We start from the raw sequence: 14,384 nt of genomic DNA, 5'->3' as shown, positions 1-14,384 counted from the left end.
GGTGTATATATGTAGAAAAACACAACTCCTCCTTTTTTTGAAAGTCAGTTAAAAAAGGAGCCTATGTTATGGGTAATCCTCTTCTTGTCTGTTAAAGTGCCGGCAAAATAGGTTCAGCCGTTCCGAAGATTAGCCCCATAGATTATCTACTATATTACTAGATTAGCCCGTTCAAACAGTTAAAACTTCAATATTATTTATTAGTATAGATTTGTATGATCTGTGCTGTCGTATTTAAGTGGAAGACGTCCCTGAAAAACCGCTAAATTGTGCACTAGTTAAATCAATAAAGGGCTGAAATAGGTATCAAAAAATGCACTAGATGTGTGCACCGAAAGCACTTAGGTGGCAACATTGCTAATATACCTAATTGACTTATGTCATTATGACTTCATAAATACTTCATTGTCAAAATGTCACATTGACAAAAATTTATGCCGGCCGGTTGAATTATCACAGGTATTATTATGACCATGGGTCACGAAGTAGGTTTTTTGATGGTAAATTGATATTTTAGGTAGGTACCAAGCAACGACTTCATGATTGAACTCCAAGTCCCAACTCTTCAACCCTGATGATGGAGTACAGCACTCATAAACCATAAGAATTCAGGAACTGTTAATGGGGAAATATTATTGCATGCATATAGCAAGCATGGACTACATTAAACTCCGGGGCCCAACTTCCCAATCCTGATGCTGCAGGATACTGGACTCTTAAGCCGTCGGGATTCATGAACCATGGGGGACTGCAGATGGTGAATAATTGATATTGTAGGTACCAAGTACAGACATTGATGTCATTGAACTCCAAAACGGTGATCTAAAAATAAAAGTTCAAAAAAAAGTGAAGCAACTCCAAAAGCTTCCAAGTTATATGTAGGTAGGTACTTCAAATTTTCTATAAACTGTTGAACAAAAAATCAAATAAATACTTTTGTGCTTTTCAAGTTTCTAGTTAGGTACTGCCTTCTCAGTTCACGCCATGTTATTCAATGGTTTTAACATTTTAGCACAGTGACAGTAAAAACTAAAAAGTGGGCCTTAAGTTTTAACTGATCTACCAAATTGAAGACAAATAAATCTATAATATTTTGATTTAATTTCCTAGTAGCTACCAAGTACTAACCAGCTAGCTACCACTAAATATCTGAAGTCTGCTAGAAAATTATTGGATTTATTTAAAAGAAGAAAAGGAATGAAAGAAACATTGACATCAATATGAAATTATATTTTCATTATAAAAAATTTGTAAAACTTACATACAAAGGAAATCATGTGCATTCAAAACAAGTGGCATTACAAAATATTTGTGACACTGGTACAGTAAATATTATTTAATGTATTTTTAAAATAGAAATGCTTAGTTATTCATTGATGTAGATATTTTACTCTTATGCTCATGTACTAGTACCAACCGGGACCAATTTTTTCTCAAATACTGCTATAATCAACCAATAAACTGACATCCACAACATACCTAATCATACAAAAAGCAGCATGATATATTTACATTACAATACTAAAAAATGCAATTTTATATACTATGGTTCCAAGAATGTTACATGGTTGTATTGTGATGAGTAGGTAACTAAAATACATACTAGTAAAATATTAAGTATAAGTATACATTTACCAATTGATTAAGATGAATAAAAAATAAAGTTTTTAAATAATTTTAGCTACCCTTTTATTCTAACTATTAATTTTTACTATTTACTTGGACAATTTACGCTCTAGATGATCTGCGATTGCCTGAAGGAAGTCTTCTGTGTGCAGGAACATCCCCTCTTTAGTATTGGCCATACCATGGATACAAATGACCAGATCCTTCGTCATCTTGCCACTGTCTATACATTCGACGCAAGCCTGCAATCAAAATATTCTAATTAAAACAAGTTTGCAAAAGTATTGCTTTTACGGAAGCATTGTAATACATAGCTTAAAGTTTTTTAATCCATTAGCCTGCATGCGGCCACTTCTGGAAATAGCCTTTTCGAGTGCGCGATACCAAACATGGTACCCCGCCTACCTCATCAAACCTTCCTCTGTCGCAGAACGGCTGATGGCTGTTGCGTCGGATGTTTTGTGTTTGGCCAATTTTCAAATAAGTTTGGCCAATTAGACGTGACATTCTGTGACAGTGAAAAGTCCTCCTGTTGTGTTGTTTTTTCCATCCCAGAAAAACCAAAAATCCCGGGATTAAAAAAAAAGCGCAAATGTGCGGAAAGATACGATAGCCGCCGGCCACACAATTCGCGATATCAGGAATCATTTACCGAATCCCGATAGCAGAGTCGAACCATAAGCATAGAACGCTGGCCCGCAGGACCGATAACCTCAAGAAGGTGGATGACGAAGGCGGAAAACCGTGCTCAGAGTATGTTCACGTGCAAATACGGAGCTGGCATTATTCACGTAATAGCTCTGTACCAGCTAGGGGAACGCGTCAGCGCACACGCATTTGTATAGAGTACATTGGCATTGTAGTTGTACGTGATCCCTCAATTAATGTTACTCTTAATAACTAGCTTATGCCCGGGACTTCGTCCGTGTGGACTACACAAATTTCAATATATTTTACCCCATTAGGTGTTCACATATGACGTATATACGTCATATCTGCAGCCCGATCCGCCTAGTAGTTTGAGGTGTGCGTTAATAGATAATTCAGTCAGTACCTAAGTCGCCTTTTCCTTTTATATATTTAAGATGTTTCATCTACTTCTATGGATGTACTGTCGCAATTATTACAATTCGCAATAATCCAAACACGTGATTGAACTCATTAATCATTTATTAGTATCGAAATTATTATTGATTCATGCAAAGTGCATCAGTGATAGGTAGTATAACTTATTAGTATGAATATTTCATTGCAGATAAGACTACATGATAAACTACATGGTACATGATAAAGAATTATTTGATTTTAATTAGTTCAAAATGGTGAAGCTAGAATACTGCTCATATTATGATTATTATTTATTACAGTAGTAGAACGTATTGTAATTTGTATATCTTCTCTATAACTAGTAGATACACTACAAAAATTGTGCCTAATGGCGCTTCTATTTTGGCATCGTAGTTAAATAAAAACAACATGGCTATATATTGCTTGCGTCACAAGTCAGAACTACGCAGTCAATGACTTCGATAGATAAAACACAATGACCCATTCAAATATTAATGGCAATCATCTCATATAAAACATATCAATGACCTTTATATTTATGCTGAATACATTATAATATCAAAATATTCTTAGATTTATCACATTTCCATAGTTTGGTTGTTAATTTTTCAACTTCTATCGCATAATGCACTATATAGCAAGATTAGAAATATACATGAATAAAACTTATTTTGGCTGTCTACGTAATAAACGTAAATCAAATTAAACCTTGAAAGAATAGATAATGATTTAAATGTTCGCATATCGCGATATTGTAAAAATAATAATTAAAATTAATCAATTTATGTGATAAGTTTACGCTGCTGGTTTATATTTTCAATCCCTTACCTGTCCAAAAAAGTTTGCGAAATGTATAAGTTTAGGAATGCCTCTCATCCAGTTATAAATAGGCAACAAGGCATAGATAGAGGCGACAGGTTTGGTGGAAGCAAGTTTTCAATCCATTCTAAATGTATGCTTGCCTCTTCCAAAGATTTGGCGCAACGTTTACGCTCTGTGGTGCCATCAAGTTTAGGTGAGACCGCTCATCCAGGTCTGTTAGTTTAACTATAAAACATCGTAAAGTCTTTACCTCACTCCGGCTCACTACAGAGCACGGGTCTCCTCTCAGAGTGACAATTTTGGCCATAGTCTACCACGCTGGCCAATTCCAGATTGGCAGACTTCACACACCTTTAAGAACATTATAGAGAACTCTCAGGCATGCAGGTTTCCTCAGGATGTTTTCCTTCACCGTTAAAGCAAGTGATATTTTAATTACTTAAAAGCGCACATAACTCCGAAAAGTTAGAGGTGCGTGCCCGGGATCGAACCCTCGACTTCCGATTAGAAGGCGGACGTCCTAACCACTAGGCTACCACAGCTTCATCAGTAGATAGATGCGACAGGCTTATTACAGATAAGTTTTCCTGTTACCTAAATTTTAAACCGTCTAAAATCCTTACCTCTTCCAATGAGTTGGCGAAACGTTCAAGTTCTGGGGTGCCGTCAAGTTTAGCGCGATGGATGAGACCTCTCGTCCAGGCGTAGATAGATGCGACGGGGTTGGTGGAGGTGAGTTTTCCTTGTTGATGCATGCGGTAGTGACGCGTCACGGTGCCGTGAGCCGCTTCAGATTCCACAGTGCGACCGTCGGGGCACATCAGCACTGATGTCATCATACCGAGTGACCCGTAACCCTACGCACACATTTGAGGAGATTAGGATGAAAAAGTATCATATTTTACACTTTTAAGTTTTGTTTGTTTGAGTTATGAAAGTTATAACACACGAGAATTGAGTATGCTTGGCAATGTAAATGTCTGTTTTTGACCAAAATGCCAAAAATGATTTTTTTTTAACCAAATCTATTCAGACATCGATATAGGTAGTGGAAATGCAGCAAGAGTGTAAAACCACACACTTTGATCCTGATCTCTGTATTATTTATAAGTTCTACAGGATCTTGAAATTATTATTAAAGAATTACAAATAAGCAAAAATATATAATAATTAGCTTATGCTTGCGACTTCGCGTGGACTTCCACAAATTTCAAACCCCTATTTCACCCCCTTAAGGGTTAAATTTCCAAAAATCCTTTCTTCTTCAGATCCCTACGACATAGCTGTCTGCATGCTAAATTTCAGCCCGATCCGTCCAGTAGTTTGAGCTATGCGTTAATAGATCAGTCAGTCGCCTTTTGCTTTTATATTATATATTAAGATAAAAATACTTTATTACATATTATAAATATTTTTAAGACCATTTCAAGAGAATATATCCCTTTTTGAACTACAGCTCAAATCATCAGCTGAGCTATAACATTAAACAAATAGGCACCTTCTAGGCAAACGCGTCCCATCTTAGGCCACATCATCACTTCCCATCAGGTGTGATCGTGGTCAAGCGTGCGCCTATAATGAATAAAAAAAAATTAAAAAAAATCAGTGGCATCACACATTCTTCGTTTCGCATCCTTATACACCCCCGTGTACTGTAAACTGTTAAAGCAACTGCCATAGTCTATCTATCTTCATTAAGCTCAAAACAACAAAAAGTATCAAAAGAAAAACTGAAAGAAAATAAATACGATACAACAATGGCGCCGATTCTGTTGTCTTTTTCTAAACTAAATTTAAAATATCTGCATCTTTTTCTTTTTAATATTGCTAAAAAAGGGCAGAATATGATTTTACATATTTTAAAGACTCTAAATTTTAGAGCACAACAGGTAGGCTCGTGACTGGTAGCTAAAGTTAAGTTTGATAGCTCTAAATTAAATTTAAAACTGTCAAACTGTGTCTGTCCTTTTTATAATACATTAGTAAGAAGAGGATGCGACTACTCTAAAATTTAGGTGTGCGGCTCAGAATCAGTACCAATATTATCTTACCTGCGCAACAACATCTGACTGGACATCACCATCATAGTTCTTACAGGACCAGACGAAACCCCCGGAACTCTTTATCGCTTGAGCAACCATATCGTCAATTAAACGATGCTCGTACCAGATCTTAGCGTCCTCGAACTGCTTCTTGTAGTCACTCTCGAATATTTCTTGGAAAATGTCTTTGAAACGGCCGTCATAACGTTTCAGGATAGTGTTCTTGGTGGACAAATATAGTGGCCACTTCTTTTGTAGCGCGACCTAAGAAACACGTTTTAATTTTAGGTACTTGTCCCAAATATAAACTTGAGATAACACCAATTGGTATTAAACATTTGAACCTTAGCTTAAGTGTCGGGGGCATGCTAGAGCAGAGTCGAAGCGCACCAAAGCGTCAACCTATAGTACGCAACAGATTAGATGGCAATTGGGGTATGAGGCGAGGGGGACGCCCGCACACTCGCGCTCTCCCGCACCGGGTTAGCGCAGGGGCTGTGCGAGCGTGCGAGGCGTCCCCGCCCCCATTGCCATCTCGGCCTGTCGCGTACTATACTCGTATCTCTACAGCGCAATGCAGAAATTATATCGAGATAAGATAAAAACAAGCGAATGCGCGCGGCTAGCTCTGATTTGTGGGCGCGAATTTACACACATTTGTTGTGAAGGATTTGACGCTCCGATGCGCTTCAACTCTGCCCTAGCATGCTCCGACCCTCATAGTAGAAGACATAGACTATTACATTTTTGCTACCTTTCCAGTTTAGAAATAAACCTAGTAATTATTACAGAATGTCTCAAAAAATCGACTGAATGGTTGAAGAGAGGACTCATTTGCTTATTTTTTCTGACATGTCTAATACAAAGTAATGTTTTGAGAATTAAATATATATATTATGATAAAAAATTGAAGAGTACTTAATCTAAAATTACAATGTAAGATGTATGTACCTGAAAACTGGAATGCGCGAAAGCTTTTATAGATTCGTCAGTATTATACATTCCTTGAGCAATACCAGGAGATTTGAAGTCATATAAGAGGCGTTTCTCAACTGTGCCGTCTTCTGCCGTGTAAACCATCTCCACCTGTACAGAGAAAATGCACAAAAACTGTCTTAAAATACCTGTTTTAAACTTGTTGGGTTCGTTCTCAAATGAAATAGAACAAATTTTTTTTAGCATATGAAAAATAGGCCATCAAGGCCGTCTTGCAATTTTTTTCTTAATAAAAAGCAAACGAGCACACAGCGAAATTTTCATATTGAACTCGGGAAGTCTTCAAAAAAATACGTATGTAAACATTTTCCAGGACCTTCTAGAAAATTTGATGCTTGAGGTTCTTACCGTTGTGTGCAAGCAGAGACAGATTTGCATTCTAGTAACGAAAGTACAAAATATGGCATTTGAGGAGCACTACTACGGTGCAAGCAATACTTCAAGCACACAATACTTGTGCGGTAAACTTACTTTATACTCTGTACTTACCTTGCCAGGTTTCGGAACCACGAAGTCTTGTGCCTTGTACTGATCTCCGTGGGCGTGACGACCGATTACAATAGCGTTGGTCCATCCTGGTATAACGCGTGGGATGCTTTTGCATAAAATGGGTTCGCGGAAGACCGTACCGCCCAATATATTACGGATAGTCCCGTTTGGACTGAGCCACATTTTCTTCAATTTGAACTCTAAAAAAATATATGTAAGTAAGTACAAATGAACGACATTCTTCTTTGTAAATTATACAAAACCAGCAGAGCTTAGCTACAATTTTGAAATGCTTATCTCCTCAAATACGTGCTATATGTATTGACTTCCTACTAGGTACGCATAAGTCGCTGTTCAGGGAATTCTGTTTTTCAGAACTGTCACAGTTTACCGCAAGCTAAGAAACTAAATTATCATATTTTTATTTAAAATGAATGTTACCACTGAAAAATTAAATGAATCGCCAATATTCGAGTAGTCGAGTGCGAATGCGAGAGCACCTAATTCATTCAATAAATAATTTACCAGATTTTAAAGTTTTACCATATTTTTCCCACTAGATGCTTGTTCCTACCAGTAATAAATATTTCTAAAGGCTTCTCGTTAGATTACCTTCAACTCTCTGTTCGTCGGGAGTAATGGTAGCGCATTTGATGCCCACATTATGTTTGAGTATGGCGTGCGCCGCGTCGATAGTTACTTGGTCTTCGGTAGCATCACGATGAGGTAGACCCAGGTCGTAGTAGAGGCAATCTAGCTGTTGAAGAAATTAGTTTGTTAGTAAATTTACAATCGTTTTTATATCAAGGAGGAACTTAGTCGGCAGATTAGACGCGGTATACGGTAGATACCCAATTCAAAAACAAGCAGAGCAGTAATAAGGTAGGCAGTGCTTTTGCGCATACCTATATAAAATGATTGTTACTGGTGGCTACTAGCCAGCTCAAGGCCAGCGAATACTTCAACGGTTTTAGCCACTTAATGAAATATAGATAAAACAAATATGGAACGTCATTATTTGCATGTTTATCATTTAGCATTATATGGGTAATAGTACCTAGTAGGTAGATACAATAGCAGTAACATACAGAACAAATAATACTCTAGTAAACTAGAGATAAGAAAGTCATATAAAACTATGAGATAACTACTTGCAATGATAAATGGTAAAATACCTACTCTAGATTCAGATATAAAAAAGATATTTTTAAATTGTAGATACCTACTTGAATTGTCCACTTAAATATATCTAATATGAGATAAGCTCTGATCAGTTGTTTTGTTACGTAATAAATACCTATACCTTCCTCCTAAGTAATCGTCATGATCGCGATAGTAATTTACTCAATACTCAATAGTCTATAACTGCATAAATCTCGCAAACCAGCATAACGCAAGGCCTTTTGTCCGTTCCTGAGCCAAAACCTCAAATTCGTAAATTGGAATTCGCTGACTACACTTCTCACTCTGAGAGGAGACCCGTGCTCTGTAGTTAGCCGGCGATGGGTTGATCATGATAATGATGACTACACAAAACCATTCATCCCGTTTTTAATTTTTGGTAAGACAACAATCCTTCAATATGATACCAGAACCAGTTGATCGTAATCTATAATTACAAATGCGAAAGTGTGTCTGTTTGTCTGTTACCTTTTGACGGCGGCCCATCAATTCAACTTATTTTGACAAAAGGTACAGAGATATTTTACATCCCGGAGACGAACATAGACCACTTTTTATCCCGGAAAATCAAAGAATTCCCGCGCGATTTTAAAAACTCGGAATCACGTGGCCGAATTTGCGGGTCTCATATATTTACAGAGATAGATTGCATCTCGATGACGGACATAGATTGTTTTGCTATCCCGGAAAATACAAGAGTTTGACGACCTTCCTGGTGCAGTGCTGGGTGCTGTAGTCTTATAAGTGGGAGGTATGGGATTCAAGGAGCAATTTGGGAATGTATTTCCAAACTGTCTCTTGTCTAGTTTGGAGGCTACGGCAGTGTGGCTAGTTACCATTCTACCAGGAAAGCCTTGGCGCCAAGCGATTTAGCGTTCTGGTACCATGCCGTGCAGAAACCGATATGGGGTGTATGTTTAATCAAACTACCATAACCTTTCCAAGTTAGCCCGCTTCCAACTTAGACTGCATCACCATTTACCACCAAGTAAGATCGCAGTCAAGTTAATTGTAGTGAAATAAATAATATAAAAGTTCCCATAGGAATTTTTAAGCAACTAAATCCACACGGACAAAGTCGGCAGCATCACCTAGTTAAAAATAAAATGTGGTTTTAAATCCTGTTCCAAATAAAACAACTTTCATTATAATCAGACATGGCGCTTGGGCACAAAGTGACGCCAAGTTCGATATCTGCTGAGTGCGGATATTGACCCATTCGGTGGCCATCCGTTTATAAAAACTGGTCAATTGGGTGTCAGAACACGGAACACGCATAAAATAGGGTCATGCTAGTTATGCTAGTTAAGAACTAAAAACTTCGACTTGTTTCGTAAGCGGTAGTTTTCCAAAAACTGCAAAGAAACGTCATACAATGATTTTAAAGAAGCGGGAGCCCTTTTAAGGAAGCGGGAGTAAAGTAAAAAACCGGCCAAGTGCAAGTCAGGCTCGCGCAACTAGGGTTCCGTACTGCAGTCGTATTTTTTCGTAATTTTGCACGGTAATTCAAAAATTATGATGCATAAAAATAAATAAAAATCTGTTTTAGAATGCACAGGTAAAGGCCTTTCATATGATACCCCACTTGATATAGTTATCTTACTTCGAAAATTGAAAATACTAACTATTAGTTCATTAGACCACAATTTTTTTTTGTGTGATGTAACCACAAATTCACGGTTTTTAGATTTTTCCCCGAATGTCTACTAAATGATCTACCTACCTACCAACTTTCATGATTCTAGGTCAACGGGAAGTACCCTGTAGGTTTCTTGACAGACCGACAGACAGACAACAAAGTGATCATATAAAGGTTCCGTTTTTCCTTTTGAGGTAACCCTAAAAAGTACCCTGTAGCAGTATTACAGGTTTTACACAGGGACCATTGACCTTAGTATTCAGTTTTAACTTAATACCTCAAACTCAAACCGTTTCTGAGAAAAAGTGCCTTGACAAGAGTAAAGTATTTTTAGGATCCTATATAGGGTACTTAGGGCTTGTGGTCTCATAGAAAATCTTCTGTACTTTAAATATCGATTTCTTATATTAAAGTTAGTCTGGAGCAATATTATTTATGCAAGAAACCGCAAGGTGTAGGTAGAACCCATTTAGATTTACGATTTTCGCACCATTTTATAGCTAATTAATTTCTTAGGAAGTAACCTGTTTATTAGGTAACAGTAAACTACGGAGTACGTGAAGGTCGAATAGCATCTGGAAAATATTAAACTTTTGCTTGTTTATAATTACCCTGCTTGCTCTAACATTTTCATGAAATTCTGACTGAATTGACTGTGCTGATGTAGCGTATTACTTTACAGTATACTGGCTATATCAGTCCTAGTCTAAATATATATAAAAGGAAAAGGTGACTGACTGACTGACTGATCTATCAACGCAAAGCTCAAACTACTAGACGGATGGGGCTGAAATTTGGCATGCAGATAGCTATTATGACGTAGACATCCGCTAAGAAAGGATTTTTGAAAATAGAACCCCTAAGGGGGTAAAAGAGGAATTTGAAATTTGTATAGTCCACGCGGATGAAGTCGCGGGAATAAGCTAGTATGTAATAATTTATGATTAAGGGATGTTTTTGTACAATTGCAAAATACCGACTCCCTTCGGTTTTTGCCATTACATTCCAACATGGGGTTATTCAAGGGACGGATAGATAAATTCCCGAAAGGCCGGCAACGCATTGGCGATTCCTCTGGAGTCTGGTGCTGCAAATATTCATGGGCGGCAGTAATCACTTAACATCGGGTGACCCGCCTGCTCGTTATTTTTATTTTATTTTACAAAAAAACCTACCAGTTTTATATACTGATCTTTGCAGAATTTGATTTCTATGTTGCTAACGGTCATTACGATTAAACGAGTCTCGTATTAGTAGGTATTTACTTAGTAATATATCTTATCAAAACTGTATTTAAAAAAGTATTTTATAAACACGAGACATGTTCTTTACGTCTTAATGACAGATCCGGATCTCGGTGGTAGATAATATTATCATACGTAAAAATGTAAGTATAATTCGTTTCAGTGTTGGATTAAGGATGGAGCCTCTCGTCCTCGGGTTGGACTCTCGAGGGCCTCAGAAAAAGAAATCCTTTAGTGCTCGTAAAAAGGTAGAGCGAACGTTGCGAATGCAATGCGGGGCGAAGGATTATTAGGAACTTCACATTCGCGGACGCGGATGCGGATGACTGAATTAATGCGAATGTTCCGCATTTGCGGATGCAGATGCGAATATTCATAACACCACTGTTGGGTACCATTGTGGACTTTTTTGATTGGCCAGTCTGCGAACGAAGATATCAACTAACAAACACTAGCGAGGTAAGCGCCACTCAGGCCCCGCCCACTTTCTTTGCAGGTCGCTACTTGTTGCAAATATGAATCGGCATCCGTAAAAGCTCCGCATTTATTGATGCGGATACGAAAGTAAGATTAATATATTAAGTGGGGCATCATATGAAAGGGCTTTACCTGTACATTCTAAAACAGATTTTTATTTATTTTTATGCATTATAGTTTTTGATTTATCGTGCAAAATGTCGATAAAATACTAGTTCGAACCCTCGGTGTGCGAGTCTGACTCGCACCTGGCCGGTTTTTTCCAAGGGTATAAGTAGTTAAAGATTGGAGAGTGACACAGGCTACATTTATCCCGGAAAATCAAAGAGTTCCCACGGACTTTTAAAAAACCTACATCCACCGAAGTCGCATCAGCTAGTCCTCAAATAAAATCCTAACAGTGAATGGGGGCCCCATTATGTGAAACCGCCCCAGATTATGACAGGCCTAGTCTGCCTCTGGTTAGGTTATCTTTGATTATGCAATGGCTATTGGCTGTGTAGGTATTGATTTAATTGTAGTAAGTATTCATAACGATTTACATAAAATTGACTAAGGGGTGACTGCTGTCCAATGCCACAAAGTACAGATGGCATCAGGTAAAGAGTTCTGGATGACAATGCCTGCAGGTTGGTGAAAGGTTGACCGAAGGACAAATCGCGTGGTGGACAGACACCTCCGCCGCGCGCCTTTGGGGCTCCCTTCGTTCCACCAAACAGATTGAGAAATCATCCATATATCTACAATAATAAACTACCTACTTAATAATATATTAAGTCATCTGGGCTCTCGGACATCGAATCCTTCATCAATAATATATTTATCATTATATAATAGGCTACATTTTATTTTGGAAAATCAAAGATTTCCCATGGGATTTTTAAAAACGAACAAAGTGGGGAGCATTATCTAGTTAATAATAAATTTAAATATTGAAAGAGTACATAAAACCCTTCTAAATCTATCCCACTGTAATGCCAACACGACGTTTATGATAATACACAACAAAGAAGATCACATCAATTAATTCTAATTGTCTTCATTAACAGCAATGATCATAGATTACACTGGGAAAGTGGGTCTATACCCCCTGTGGAATAATGAAAGTAATACTAGAACAACTATACTACCAACTACAGGTACCTACCATTTTTGTATGTTCTTTGCAACTGCAACATACAAGTTTGTTTTCTAAGATTTATACAGATTATGTCCACAACAACCATGAGGATTTAGGTTTTTGGAAATCCCATGGGAATTTTTTAGATTTTCTAAGGGATGCAAGCTATAACAAATTAACTATTTGATACAGAAATTTTGTAAAGATAGCTTGCATCCTGAAGAGAGATTTAGGCTACTTTTTATCGCAAAAAATCAAACATGGGATTTTTAAGGAAACCATAACTTATGTCGAAGTCACAGCCATAATCTAGTAGGTAGGTACAATTATTTTATACTAACATTTTATATTAATTAGAAATCAATGAATAACTTAAAGCTCTTAAGTGTAGTTAGAATAAAAAAGAGATTGAGATAAAACTTACCTTAACATAAGGGAAGATAAGTTTCTCTTTAATCTTTTCCCATATGATACGAGTCATCTCATCACCATCCATTTCCACAACAGGCTTTGATGCAACCACCCTTTTGGCTGTTCCATCTAAACAAACAATGATAAATAGATAGTGAGCCTCAGCGGCTAGCCCCCAGAATCCAGTTTTAAATTAGTTAACACCACTTCAGAATCAAAGGAACCTTACCTACTAAAATACACTTTTTTATAATTATCAAGAATAATATAGGTAAGTACATAGGTATTATGCTCCTACTTAAAATATAATTGGGGCATGTCATTTAATTTTTATTTTGGGTAAAAAAAAATCTAAGCAAACAAACTCAAAATAAAAGTATAGACACTGGCAAGGCACACTCTACTGTGATTTGATTAATCATAGTAAGTTATATGTACTAAGGTAAAACTATTGTTATTATTTTTTATTAGTTAAGTAAAAAATGTATTACTTGCTTAGGTACCTACCCTATTTTATTTGATAATTATGAGAGTAAAGTCTAACTTGGAACACCTAACCTCTTAAAAGTCAATACTGGTATTATTTCATAAATCTACGAGACAAGAATAAGAACTTCATGAAAGGCAATGAATCCAATCTTAAATTAAGTATTTTAACATCAATTTAAATAGGTGGTACGTACAATTTCTTGCTGAAATAACCGTTTGCTTAGACACATATTTAAGTAAACGCTTCGCGTTATTCCCAGCCATGCTTATTAACTGTTTTCTCTCAGTATACTGAAAAAACTAAAAAGAAGTTCTGTAATCTAATCAGTCTATTTTTTTTTAATTCTCACTCACGACTTTGCGTGTAAACGTGTCAGTAGCCTATATGCGCCTACAGCATACAGTCTACACCACTAACCAATAAAATTTCATTCAAAGAGTAATACGCCAAGTGCAGATATGTGACATGATACCTAATGTAGTCCAGGCTTCAAGAGGAATTTTGTTTACAAATTATGAGGTCCGCCGGCAGAGGCGTCTTTACCTATGGTGCAGGGTGTGCGGCGCACACGGGTGCCGGGTTTAAGGGGGGCCGAGCGCCCTCTAATGCGACACCTCCAAAGATGCGTCGATGCCGGCGCTCTCAAAGACCCTGCGCTCGTGTTATGGCAAACGCCGTCATCATTTAAAATTGCACCATTTGCATCCGAATTTCCGTTTGAAAATATAACTGTTAGTATTCCATTTTGTACTGGTACTGGTTGCACATGGGCGCCACA

The 14,384-nt window shown here is 37.3% G+C and overlaps 1 protein-coding gene across 1 annotated transcript; it reads right to left on the bottom strand.

Moving 5' to 3' along the window:
- Positions 1-1,698: 1,698 nt before the first annotated feature.
- LOC117997298 (isocitrate dehydrogenase [NADP] cytoplasmic-like) lies at positions 1,699-14,002 on the bottom strand. Its single transcript, XM_034985545.2, has 8 exons — positions 13,800-14,002; positions 13,130-13,245; positions 7,656-7,800; positions 7,044-7,243; positions 6,510-6,644; positions 5,568-5,822; positions 4,140-4,373; positions 1,699-1,868 (listed from the first exon to the last, which is right to left on the bottom strand). Exons 1-8 carry the CDS (start codon positions 13,867-13,869, stop codon positions 1,716-1,718), a joined length of 1,308 nt encoding a protein of 435 aa, XP_034841436.1. The 5' UTR covers positions 13,870-14,002; the 3' UTR covers positions 1,699-1,715.
- Positions 14,003-14,384: the final 382 nt, after the last annotated feature.

This window comes from Maniola hyperantus, chromosome 4 (assembly GCF_902806685.2).
Source record: "Maniola hyperantus chromosome 4, iAphHyp1.2, whole genome shotgun sequence".
Classification (NCBI taxonomy): Eukaryota; Metazoa; Arthropoda; class Insecta; order Lepidoptera; family Nymphalidae; genus Maniola; species Maniola hyperantus.
The sequence above is the reverse complement of the archived record's forward strand: the minus strand, read 5'-3'. Positions and strand labels throughout refer to the sequence as shown.